This window comes from Acomys russatus, chromosome 24 (genome assembly GCF_903995435.1).
Source record: "Acomys russatus chromosome 24, mAcoRus1.1, whole genome shotgun sequence".
Classification (NCBI taxonomy): Eukaryota; Metazoa; Chordata; class Mammalia; order Rodentia; family Muridae; genus Acomys; species Acomys russatus.
The window spans coordinates 22,492,328-22,505,308 of record NC_067160.1 but is presented as its reverse complement, the minus strand read 5'-3'; the positions used below and the strand labels follow the sequence as shown (position 1 = coordinate 22,505,308).

At 40.9% G+C, this 12,981-nt stretch overlaps 1 protein-coding gene across 2 annotated transcripts in view; it reads right to left on the bottom strand.

Moving 5' to 3' along the window:
* Window positions 1-2,226: 2,226 nt before the first annotated feature.
* The window catches only part of Fign (fidgetin, microtubule severing factor), a 118,398-nt gene continuing 107,643 nt past the window's right edge, over window positions 2,227-12,981 (bottom strand). For both annotated transcript variants that reach the window (XM_051167180.1, XM_051167181.1), the window contains one exon: window positions 2,227-5,334. In XM_051167180.1, coding sequence (XP_051023137.1) covers window positions 3,080-5,334 — 2,255 coding nt within the window. In that variant the 3' untranslated portion in view covers window positions 2,227-3,079. The remainder of the gene's footprint in view (window positions 5,335-12,981) is intronic.

The following is a 12,981-nucleotide window of genomic DNA, read 5'->3' as shown; positions in this document are numbered from 1 at the left end:
GTCAGAAAAGAGGTGCTGCTTAGGTTCATCCATGGAAGCATTTATAACGCTGTTACAGAGAGTCAAAAAAAACCCAAAAAAACAAAAAAACAAAAACAAAAAAAACCACAGTGGAGTGGAGTGTGAGACTTTCATCTCTGCAGCTTTTCGGGTTTGCTAACAGATAGACCTATACCAGGCTAGGCTCAGTGGAAATTACACGAAATGTCAGCGTCTATCAAATGTATGGATTGCAGACCACTCGTATCTCAAACTAAATTAAAGCCATTTAAATCTGAAAGCCAACATGTGTGACTTCAGTTTGTTATCAGAATTGTGAGAACAAAACAATACAAGTGTCATCTCATATATTTGGCATTAAGTCTCACAAACCACACACCAAACAATGCAGGTTAATACTGGGTTCTTAAAACTTGACTAAAGGAGATTGGGTTTGTCAAAACTTGCCAGATGTTTTTGTTTTTATTTATTTTTATTCTTATGTAGTGAACACAGCACACTGGTGGAAATGAGATGTGACATCTAAAAATAGTTGATCAGTACTGTCCAGAAAAGTAAACTTGTGAGTGAGCTTAATATGGGCCCACAAATTAGTGGATATTAGAATCTCTTTAACACCGACAATGCAGAGGGTAGAGCCGTGATATGACTGTAGCATTTATTCACTTGCGAAAAGCAGAGGAAAACATCTAAGTATTATTATCATTTGTGTATCCTTAATGAAAGGCACTGCTTTTAAAATATGGAATATTTGTATTTAAGAATAGTGTTAGTTGCTAGACTTTCACAGTACATTAAATTCTAGTTCATTTGCTCAGTTTTAGCAACATGAAAAATAAAGAGGGAGATTACTAACCAAATATCATAAAACTCTGAAATATCGTGAGTTCATTTTCTCATTTAGTTTCTCTGTGTTAAGTGTTTCAGAGAATTGGTTTGCAGATGAGCTCGGTAAAAAAAAAAAAAATTTTTTTTTTAAGAAAAAAAAATAACAGAAAGACCTTTCATGGGGCTGCCATTCCATTTATTTAAAATTACCTTAAAAATGTACATCACTTATTGAATACACAAAATGCCAGTGCTTTGCAACAGTTACTGCATCTCTAAGTTAAAACAAAACAAAACAAAACAAAAACAAAACAAAACAAAAACAAACCAAAAAAGTATGGAAAGAGGAGGAGGGATAAAAACCAGAAAAATACATTCAAAATGCTAGGCTGCTCTGATTTGGCACAGCCAGCGGCTGTGGAAAGCTCTGTCCTGCACTGTGACAGTGAGAGGCCTTGGTGACCATCAGCCAGCTTTCAGTGAAAAGTTGCACATAATGCCTTACAGGAGACAAAGAACAACCTGGTGGAAGCAGGGGCCGCGGTGGGGAGTGAGAAGAATGCCACATATGTCATGGGGTCATGTTCAGACGTGAAAGAATGCATAAAGACTGGTGTTTTGGAAAACTAGATTATGACAAAAGATGGAAGAAAACACAAACACAAAAAAACAACCCCCCTTGCCCCCCACACACATTTGGCAAGCTATATTGTGGTAATAACATGTCCACATGTAATTTTTCACTTTCCAAAACAAATGTAAGGAAACTGAGGTAGAAATGAACGAGGGAGTACTACAGCTGGGGGGTTTCAGGATAAGAAGTAAAAATGCACTATGAAGAGCAAAGTCAAGATGCGCAATGGGCGAGCGGGACGCCTGGAGGTTCTCTGCGGATACATGTGGTTGGTTGCTTTTTTTAAAAAAAAAATATTATTATTAATTTGCATGTTTGATTTGGTTCTATCCTCTGCTTTCTATGAAACAGCTCAGCAAACCTAGAAACTCTTAGTGAATACGATGACAACCGTTGCCAGTAGTTTAAGAAGAGAGCTTCCAGAATACCGTCATCTCCACCACCACGACCACCTCCACCATGGCAGCAAAAGGCAGTTACAGTTAGTAGATTTTGTCACTTTCGGGGTCCTAAACAGGTCTGTGGCTGACTGTTCTAAACACCAACACGAACTGAATACATAGATTTTAATTAACCAGTGTAACTTTCAGGAACATTTTCACTTAATCATCAAGGAGAGCAATGCATTAAGAACTCCTCAGTAATTGTTCTGATCCGGTTATTAATTCCCCGTAATTAGTAAGTGAACTTAAAAAAAAATCCTTCCACTTCTACTTTAAATTGTAAATATTCAGTTGTATCACACTTCAGTATTTCTTTCTTTCTTTCTTTCTTTTTTTTTTTTTTCTGGATACATTCAAAGTAATTTTCCTTGCTAGTCTCCAATTGTTGAGGTAAACATACATTTTAATATAAAGTAACATTGAAGCCTATCCTATTACTCTCAGCAGTACATAGTGCTTTCAACACATTCCTTTGAGGTACTGTACAAATCACAATCACTTTCCTGAGTTTTTGCAGACAAGAACATTAAAAGAAATGAACTGCAGAAATTAAGGTCCAGATTTACCGTTACCCTGTTTTACCTGTTCTTAGCTTAGCACTGCAGAACAGACAGGATTGAGGAATACTGTTGCTCTTAAAATGGCAAAAAAAAAAAAAAAAATCTGGTTTTCTGTGGTAACACAACTGTTCATCTCTTTAGTCCAATAATGTTTGAAGTTAAAGCTCTTTATATTAGCACATGCCACCAATGTAATTGTGAGGCAAACAAACAAACAAACAAAAAATATAAAGCACCACTCCAGGCACTTGACAGCAACTAAATCTCAAGAACAGCAGAATGGAATCAACACACGAGGTTCGTGTCCTTCTGAGATCAACACCCTCACGCCTTGCTTCTCGGCGAGTGTCGTCTCGCTGGAACCGATTGAGCATCCACATAGATATGCTTTCTGTCATCTGGGGTTTTCGAATCAGAGGCTCTCATCTGATGCATGTATATCCTCCAAAGCTACCCTGACTCTAAAGACGCAACACAATCACAATCGTTGTCTTCCCCAGTACCCTTTGCAATTGAAACACTACTGGAAAAGGGCTCTATTCCCTATGGAGCAGGTTTTATGTGTGTGTGCCAAGATTCATTACAATTTTTTTTTAATATTTTTAAAGACGTTATCACTGACTGCAACCAAACATTTTGTTCCATTCAACATACATATCAAGCTCTTTTTGAGATATGCTAGGCTGTATCTTGCAGAAAGCATTTTCAAAGTCTTGATATGTCACGGGCCTCAACTGGCTGGGCATAATGGCTGAAAGGTCTGTAGCTGGCATAGCATGGAGAGGGCCCACGGCAGCTTCCTGACACAAATGAGCCACGTCTAGTCCAGAAAAGCCTTCTGTGCGCTGGACAAGCAGTGCAAACTCCTTGTCATTGAGACAGTAATTGTGCTGTGAGAGCAGTTGTACTATTATCTGGTGCCTCGCTGTGCTGTCAGGAAGTGGGATTAACAGTCTTTTCATGAAGTACCTCCGAAGAGATTCATCTATTTCTTCTGGTTTACTGGTGGCACAAATTACTACGATTTGGTCCTCAGCCGAAGTTAGTACAGTGTCCAGCTGCATCAGAAACTCGGTTCTCATCCGACTGACTGGACTGTGTTCCTCACTCACTTGAGAGGAGAGAAGCATGTCAATGTCACTAACAAAAATCACCGAGGGCTGGCGACACCTCGCCACGAGAAAAGAGGCATGGATGATTTTCTCCGCTTCTCCTAACCACTTGGCAACTAGTCCAGAACCGGCAATTTTGAAAAAAGTGGCCCCCAGCTGACTAGCTATGCATCTGCCCAATAGTGTTTTGCCTGTCCCCCGAGGTCCAAAGAGAAGGATGCTTCTAGGTAAGGCCGTCAGCCCACTGAACGCATCTGACCTCAACACTGGCCACAAAACCTCCTCCTTAATGACAGCCTTCACCAGGTCAAGGCCAGCTATGTCGCTCCAGTCCACAGGAGGTCCTTGGGTGATGATCTCATTGGTGACCAGGTCGATGAGGTGCGTGTCAGTGTTTTTCAGTTGCTCGTCCACAGAGTGGTTGGATGAGGTAGCTGCACGGAGTCCTGGACCTTGCATTGGATGAGCGAGGAGCTGCCTATGGTCATCCCCATGCTCACTCATGACTGGCGACGTGTACTTCCCAAAGGATTCACTGGATCTTGATCCCAATGAATTTTTAGCAGTACTGTAGGAAGGAGGGGTCAGAGCCCTACTGGACTGGCTGCTGAATTTCCTTTGCTGCTCAGAGGACATCAGCTGCTTTGTTGGCTTAAATGCTAAGGATGATGTTTCAGCATTTCTGTCAAAGCCATTCCCCCGACTCGAGTTTGAAATGCTGTTGTCGGGCATCCGGTACATAGGACTCTGTGTCGATCTCTGTTGGCCATAGCTGTAATTTCCGTAACTGGAGTCCATGTCTCCTTGCCCTGCCATATAGAAAGCTTTCCTTTTAAGAGAACTTGCCGAACTGTTGGTCAGAGCAGAGGGTGCGATGGGTGTCAAACCATGCCCCTGGTAGGTATAGCCAGGAACGGTAGTGGGGGGCAGAGGGGTGGGAGCAGGAATTCCTGAAGGCAGGTATGCTGAAGGAGGAGGGGGCGCTCCACCAGGGCTGTACCCAGACCCCACAGCAGTCTGAGGGGGATAGCTGGCAGAGGGATAGCTGTAACTGGAGAGATTGGAAGTCCCATTGTAGCCTGGGACCAGAGCTGGTGGGGGAGGAGGGGGTGGTGGCGGCTGCAGGAGCCCAGAGCTATGCAATGGGGATGGATGAGGTGAAGGAAGTGCAGGTGTGGGCTGGCTACTGTACGTAGAATGCAAATATGATCCGTTGTATCCTGGAGCGTATTCCTGAGTTGGGAGGCCTGCGTGAAGACTAGGTACGGTGTGGCTTCCACAGGTACTACTTGAGTAACTTGGTTCTGTCAGGTTGCTGGCCACCCCAGGGGAGCTCCCTATACTTGCAGAGACATCTACTGGAGGGAGGGCTGAACTGACGCCAGCTTTGCTGGCCGTAATGACATCTGGAACACAGTTCATAGGATAAACGGCTTCCGAATTCAAGGAAGGCTGCCAGGGTTCGCTATCATTTTTCCGGCCATTCACTAGTCCTGACGGTGTGTCTGAATAATTGCTGAGTACAGGTCGATCTATGGGACCTTCCAAAATGCCGGAGTATTTCTCTGCATACTTCTTCAGAAGGTTGGATGCAGTCAGAGCCGATATGTCATCATTCGCCCAGGCATACTGGTAGGTGCGCTGCAAATGACCTCTGTAAGCTTCAACTTTGTGGGCAGGAGACCGAGTGGTTGAGGTGATGTCAAAGTGCTGTTCTGGCCACTGGGCATGCTCTGGCGTCCACTGCATCTTCAAGCCTAAGAATTGGGGGGAGGGGAGAGACAGTACATTTACTTAGATATGCACCAGAACACTTAAAACTACCTCCCCCCACTATATCTGCTATATATTATCTTCCATTAATGATATGGGCATGGATAAGAATCTTCTTAGATTGTAATATGTATTGTGATTTCTATAATATGAATTCTTCAAAATGAGGTAACATTAAACTCTGTTAAAAAAAAAAGATAAACCCAATGTACAAGAAAACTATGTAGAAAACAAAAATTTAAAAAATAGGTAAGCAAGCCTTATTGCTGTCAGTCCTGTCAAGATACTTGTTTAACACACACACACACACACAGAGAGAGAGAGAGAGAGAGAGAGAGAGAGAGAGAGAGAGAGAGAGAGAGAGAGAGAGAGAGAGAGACTAAGAGACAGAGAGACTCACACACACAGTATGTATGTACATACACACACAATACTGTCAAATTAGAATTCAATCACGGGTGTTTGCAGTAACACACACACACACACACACACACACACACACACACACACACACACACATACACACACACATACACATTTTAATATCCGGTATGCATTACTGTTAACGTGTACGGCATCTAGTTATCCTGGCTCTTCCCATCAGCGTCTGTTTTGTATTTTAACAGTATAAAGATGAGACACAGCTGACAGATCGCATCTAGGATACCTCGCTTATTTGGCACTGAACACCTAGTTAGCACAGTATAATGCTCCTTGCACAAAACAATATGACACAGACATAGCAGGTCATTCTATAATCCAACTCTCATCTAAAGTGGTCCACGGCAGTTTCAAATCTGCTTCGTGGAGTGCAGCAAAGCAATCTCCCAGGCAGCGCTCCAGCGCTTTCATCGCACAAAGCCTACAACTCGGTATGAATTACAACTGGCTCCCTTTCTGCCTCTCAGTTCTGTTGTTGAGTCTGGAAAAAAAAAACAAGCATCACTTGTCAGTCGGGGCTTCTAGTGTAGCTCTCCCTCCTCCTCTGATAATCCTCCTCCCCTTATAGACTCTGAGGTACCAAGAGAGGAGGGAAAAGCGTATCTATGAGAGAAAAGTAAAAGAGAAAGGAGGGGCAAGAAGAGATGGTAAGAGCAGAGAATCTGGATTCTAACTCCTTACATTTCTGTGGTGAGCCATGTGTGGCAAAAATGGGAAGAGTACAACTCAGCAATGAGGTCATCTAAGTAATTCCATCATCTGCTGGGTTGCTAACTGAAGCCAGCAATTCTGTAGCAACCCAGATGTAAGCATTCTCCCGCTTAAAGGAAAAATACTCAGGTAATAGAATCAGACAATCACTTTAATGTACAATTTTTGAAAGACCTTCAGAAAGTACCTTCTTCACATATTACAAACGTCGTGCCTAATAAGTAACTTATTGAAGATGCACCACTGAGGGTTTCATGTAGTTAGCTACCAGAGAGTGCTGAGCCACCATTCTCCTGTGTTTCAGTGCTGGCTCATCTCCAATGACTCTAATCTCTGCTCACATCGAAGGACCACACATCCTACCCTGCTACAGCTGTATTAAGATGGCCTCCCCCTTAATCTCTTTTGTGTTACCCAAAAAAGTGAATTTTGCAAACCATCTTGTGGCCTCTGGCAGAGAACCCTGGATTAAAAAGAAGGCCTGGTCTCAATGGAGCATCAGAGGCATCAGCTCCCCTCTGAATTCCCCAAGCAGTGTTGACACCTCTCATCCTTTTCTGTTCTCCTCCCCCAACCATTTCAGCTCCTCTTTGCCAGACTCTGGCTTCTGACATGGCCAGCTTTGACTCGCTGAGCTAAACTGAACAGAACACACAGTTTGGTAACAGAATGGCATGTTGATTCCCTTCTGACTCTGTCTTCCTTGTTTGCAAAACCACTGCACCAGACAGTGGAAGTTAATTAGCGGGAAGATGCTGTGCTAATTGTGTTAATTTACAAGGTTTTAGTCAAAGAGAATCATGCCAGGCCTGGCACTGCTGTCATGCTTCCGACTTAATGATTAAGAAATACTGAAAACAAGGTGGGAAGGATTGCAGTAATTACACAATAAATGAATAAAGCAACAGGATTCATTTGCAAATATATTTTACTGCAGTTGTACTCATTTGCATTTGGAGTTTTTAAAAAGGATCCATGCCGATATTCATTTGCAAATCACCAACTCAGTGAAATTAAGTTTAAATGCTGTGCAAGTATAAGTTAATCAGCCTTTACATAGGTGTGTTGTATATTTAGTCAAAATACTAAAGATCCTCTTTTGCATATGCAATAGATTCACTGCACTTAAAAAATTCATATGTTTGCTTTAAGGCTATATACACTTTTTTTTTTAAATTTCATCATATTGGAAAATAATACTGTGAATCCCAAAGAAGCATACGTTCATTTACCCTTCCTCTCAGAGTAATGGGGAGGAGTGGGAGCAGAGCTCTAGGAAGAACTAAAGTGATTCTCCTAATTGTTTCTGCTTTCTCAATCATTACTTTTTAAGAGGAGAAAAATGCACCACAAAATGGGTGAAATGACTGAAAACTACACTTAAAGGGGGGAAAGATGCAATTTTAATGAAGTGGCTTTTCAGGAATCATACTTTCATTAAACTCAACTGGAAATTATTAAGGGCAAATCACCAGGAACCAATCGCAAGTAATCAGTATCTAAATTCTTCTAGTGTCAAGGGATTTACTCCGAGCCTAACAAAAAGGAGAGAATATAAATGTGACTGCAATGTAGAGTGAGAAGGCCTATAGATTCATTAATCCCATGATTATTTCTAAGTCATTTCTATTAGGATCTTTTTTTCCTGTAACAAACTGTAAATTCTAAGTAGTGAAAATGAGAACACACATAGAATGATGGAGCATTTTATTAGATTGATAAAGAAGAAACATGAACATGTACCTAAAAATAATTTCAAATTACAGGAATATAGTTCAAAGTATGTGTGGGCAAGCGCACATCTGTGCACGTACACTTGTATACATGCATGTGCAAACACACAAAATGAAAGGATTCAGCTTCTGTCCAGTTAGTTGAGATCAATCTTGTTGGAGTTAGTTAATAACCATGATAGAAAGAAATGACCTTTAATAAAAGTGAACTCTCCTTAAATATAGAATAATTAAAAAGAAAACAATGAAAGGTGGAAGTCTCTCTGTCTTAGTTTAACTAAAATTTTCATATAAATTAATCACTTATAAAAATGCAAACATGATAGGTAAGACTATGTGGTTTGAACAAAATACATAGCCCGCTTAAACTGGATGTTTTTGTGCAGTTTAAATGTAGCAATTGAATTTCCAAACGTTTCTGTTTCTTCTTAAGCAAGATCTTACCCATCAAAAGAATTTATTGGAGTAGTTACCGGATTGAATATATTCCTTGAGGCAACTGAAAGTTTATCTATTGATGCACACAAATTAACAACATCCTTAGCAAATGTGAGAAAGGAAGCCTGAGTTCCGATTACTTGGAAGGAGGATGGTTGGTTCCTGTCTTCTGGGAGAGCTCTAGAATTATCAATTCAACTTGAAAGCACAGGTTAACCATTAGCCATAAACTAGACCCTGATCTTAGTGAGATGCACAAAAGTCAGCATGCAGATGCATGGTGGGGCCCTGGGAGCATAAAAAGCCTATTCACCGGTGCTTGCATCGTAGAATTATGCAGAGGGGCACCGCATATGTTGTTGTTAACCTTGCTCATTGGTGGTGACAAAGTGGGAAAAATGCGGCACCAAATGCTCTTTGAACAAATGTGCATTGTGCTCCAGTTGACTGCACTATTGGCTCCTGTGAGAGGAGAAGGCTTCTGTGACCTCACCTAGTACTCAAACAATGAGATGAGTTTTTTTTTTTTTTTTTAAAGCCAAACAATCAACCTTTTTCCTATCTTAGCCCATAAAAAGAAAGACATCTCAGGAATGACACTATTTTGCATTTTAGAAACATGTCTCCAGAACAAAAAATCCAATTGTTGTTTAGAAATGTCACTCACAGTACAATAAAAACAAAAATTAATAAAAAAAATAGTAAGATGTCTTGGCTTGTACTTCTAATTCTAGCATTTGGGATAGCCTGGACTACATAGGAATATCTTGTCTCACATACGCTTCTTCCTCTTCTTCTTTTTAAAAATAAAACAGAGCAAAACAAGACCTATAGTCTCTAAAGATAATTGAAGAATTGCTCCAAAACATCAATTTTATTTTGGAAAAGATGAGAAATTTATTACCATAGCTCGCACATTTTACAGCAATAATGTGCTTGTGTTTTAAAATAATTAGCAAAGTTATGGGAAATTAACTTGATGATTTGTCAGAAATATCACCCTATAGACTGCAGATGCTATGGTACAGTCTCTGAGCCTTTTGTACACTGTTCCAGCACAGGACGAACTATGTACATCTAAGTGAGCATCTCTGAGTGGGACTTAGAATGGCATGATCATTCTCTCATTTACTGACCATTTCAGAATTTAGTCCCTACACAGTCACTACCAATCAGCTTTCATTTTGGTCTTTAATTATGCTGTAAGCTGAAAAACACATATTTCTAAAGTTTTGTCTCAGTCAAAAGCTTAAATTAAAAAAAAAAAAAAAAAAAAACCACATACACAACGAAACGTTAAGGCAATATTAATTAGAAGGGAAAAGAGTACATCTTCTAGAATCTATTTTTAGCATAGATTTATAGAAGAATTAACTGGAAGTACTTAGTACCCCACTTTAATACAGTTTGTGAGATTTAACAGTTCTAGGTGTGGAAACCTGCACATCGGCTTTGTTCCCATGAAGGCACCTCTACCTTCTAAGGACCACCTCAGATGTAGGTTTCCTTAGACATATAAGGATAAGGACACAAGGCCAACACTGCAGGTGTATTAGGCTGGCTATGGGTAGCTGTACAGCACTACCCACATTGTCACATACCTATTGTGATCTGGGGTGACTGTACCTCTGAGCTTTTCTTTTCTTTTCTTTCTTTCTTTCTTTCTTTCTTTTTTTTTTTTTTTTTTTTTTTTTTCAAAAAATACTCAAGACTCTTACTACAGTATTTACCAAGATTCTCCCAAGAAAGCAATCCCAGCTGGAATAAACAGAGCAGTGGTAATTATAAGGCTCTATAGCTTCCACGGTCCATTTTTGCATCAAACTCATTGTCCCTTGCATTGGACATAGCAGCACAAGTACACAGAACTTTGAGGATTCAAGTACAGAGAAGGAAATTCACTGGTCCCAAACACAGCTTTAGCGGAGGAGAGCCTTCAGAGAGAGGGACTGCAAACCTCCTGGCTCCAGACACTGGCTGGGCTCCCTGAAATACTTTCTCATTGCCTTTCTTCAAGGGAGTGAGAGGCAGGGGAAGTGTTCTCTCAGATTCTGAAGCTCTCCTTTCCTCTCCTCCTCATCAGCAACAAAGGGACCAGCATGACCCATTGGATGTGGAAAATAACTCACTCTATTTCCTAAGGTTTATTGGCCTTAACATATAATGTAAAAGTTAGGGAGAGCTCAGTGATTTTTTTTTTTATCTCAATTTAGTTCCAACAAGCACATACCAAATAAAGCCTTTTATAGCACGGCAGTTATACAGAAGTTCTCAAATTTATTTGGTACACCAGTTGAGAACTTCAATATACAAAAAGCTTGGAGCACTGTGAGGAAGCTAAATAGAGGAATTTCTTCATTTTTAACCCTAATTTTGTGTTATAAATTCCTTAAAGTTAGGCCCTTGTTTTAGGAGATGGATCTATTTTTACTAATGACCTAGTCCAAACAAATCTGCCTCACTTTCAGTTTGGCATTTCGTTTACTGTGCATTCCGTATGTTTGGGGATGGCTTTGTATTACAAAAGAATTTTATTTTGAATTATTACTAAGTTGTTGGAATAGAAAGACACTGAAGGAATTCTTCGCATAAAGAAATTCTAGGGACAGAAAATCAGCTCAGGGTGTGAAGGTGCTTGTTGCAGGCATGATGACCCGATTTCAAATCCTTATTTCCCACTGCAGGTGGAAGGGAAGAACTGACTTCACAAATTGCCTCTTATTTCTATATGTGTGTGCGCGCAGACACACACTCACACACACACACACACACGTACATGCACACTGTGGCACACACACACACACACACGTGTGTGCGCACACACACGTGCACTGTGCCATATAAGCACATACCACTGTGGCATATATATATATATATATATATATATATATATATATATATATATATATGGATATTTTAAAGACTTCTATACCTTTGTTTAAAAAGTTGAAAATTCTAGGCTTGCAAGTCAGTTATCCCACATCTCATCTCTGGCTTTGTTGCTTGAGCTTATTTTTCTTAACTTTGTATAAAGTGTACAGGCTGCTGCCACCCTGGTATTAGGCTACATTCAAGATTACCTCCAGTAATAATTGTTTTTAGTGAGAATATTTCCCAAGTGTGAGGCATACAAATATCACTTGGCCTTTTTTATTTTAAAAAATGCCAGAGGTGCTTTAAACACAAGAGTGTGACTGGGACAGGGGGTGGGGGGTGGGGAAGGAAGTAAAACTATTCCACCTTAAAAAAAAAATCAAGACAGCCACTGTAAAGGACAATTTCCAGTGCATACGTTGTTACAAGAAAGGTATAGAAATTCTTTCATACTCAGCAAAGCAAGGTGCGAGATCGCTTTAATCAAGAAGGTGTCAAAATTCAAACTGCTAGCTGGGTGCAGAGGGACAGGTCCGAAACCACAGGGTGTGGGGAACCGGAGCAAGGGAATGACCAGTTCAGGTCTCTCCTGAACTACAGAGTGAGCCAGGTCTCAAGAAATAAATCAATGGCTTCCAGATAGAATTTTCTTTATTTTTCATGTTTTTTTTTTTTTTGGTCTCAACTTAAGGCGGCGTAAAAGATTTAGAACCAATGACTAATTTTAATCTGGAGTATCAAAGTAACATGATTTGGACTGATTACTTACTGTCGGTTTTTTCTCTTTATGTCAGTTTTACACCTCAGAACTTCAAACTGAAGTCATCTTGGAGAACTCCCCTAATCCCACCATATTTGTATGAGAGAGTCCTTCTTAAAGGCTACCCATGGGAGAGAGACAAACCCTGACACTATTAACGATACTCTGCTATGCTTGCAGACAGCAGGCTAGCACACCTGTCCTCTGAGACGCTCCGCCCAGGAGCAGATCTGAAAGAGATGCAGAGACCCACAGCCAAACATTAGGTGGGAGCTCTGGGCGTCTTGTGAAAGACTAGGGGGAACCACACAGGGACCTGGAGGGGACAAGATTTCCACAAGAAGACAAACCGAGTCAACTAAGCTAAGCCAAAGGGGGCTCACAGAAACTGAAGCACCAACCACATATGCACTTGATGCAGGTCCCCGACACATGCTGCTGATGGACGCCTTGGGCTCCAAGTGGATCCCCTAGGAAGTAGAGCAGGGACTGTCTCTGACATGGACTGTGTTGCCTGCTTTTGGATCACTTTCTCCTAGCTGGGCTGCCTTGTCTGGCCTCAGTGGAAGAGGATGCACTTAGGCCTGCTGCGACTTGATGTGCTGGGGTGGGTTGGTATGGAGGTAGAGGCTCCCTTTTCTTGGAAAAGGGGAAGTGGGTGAGAGGGAAGAAGG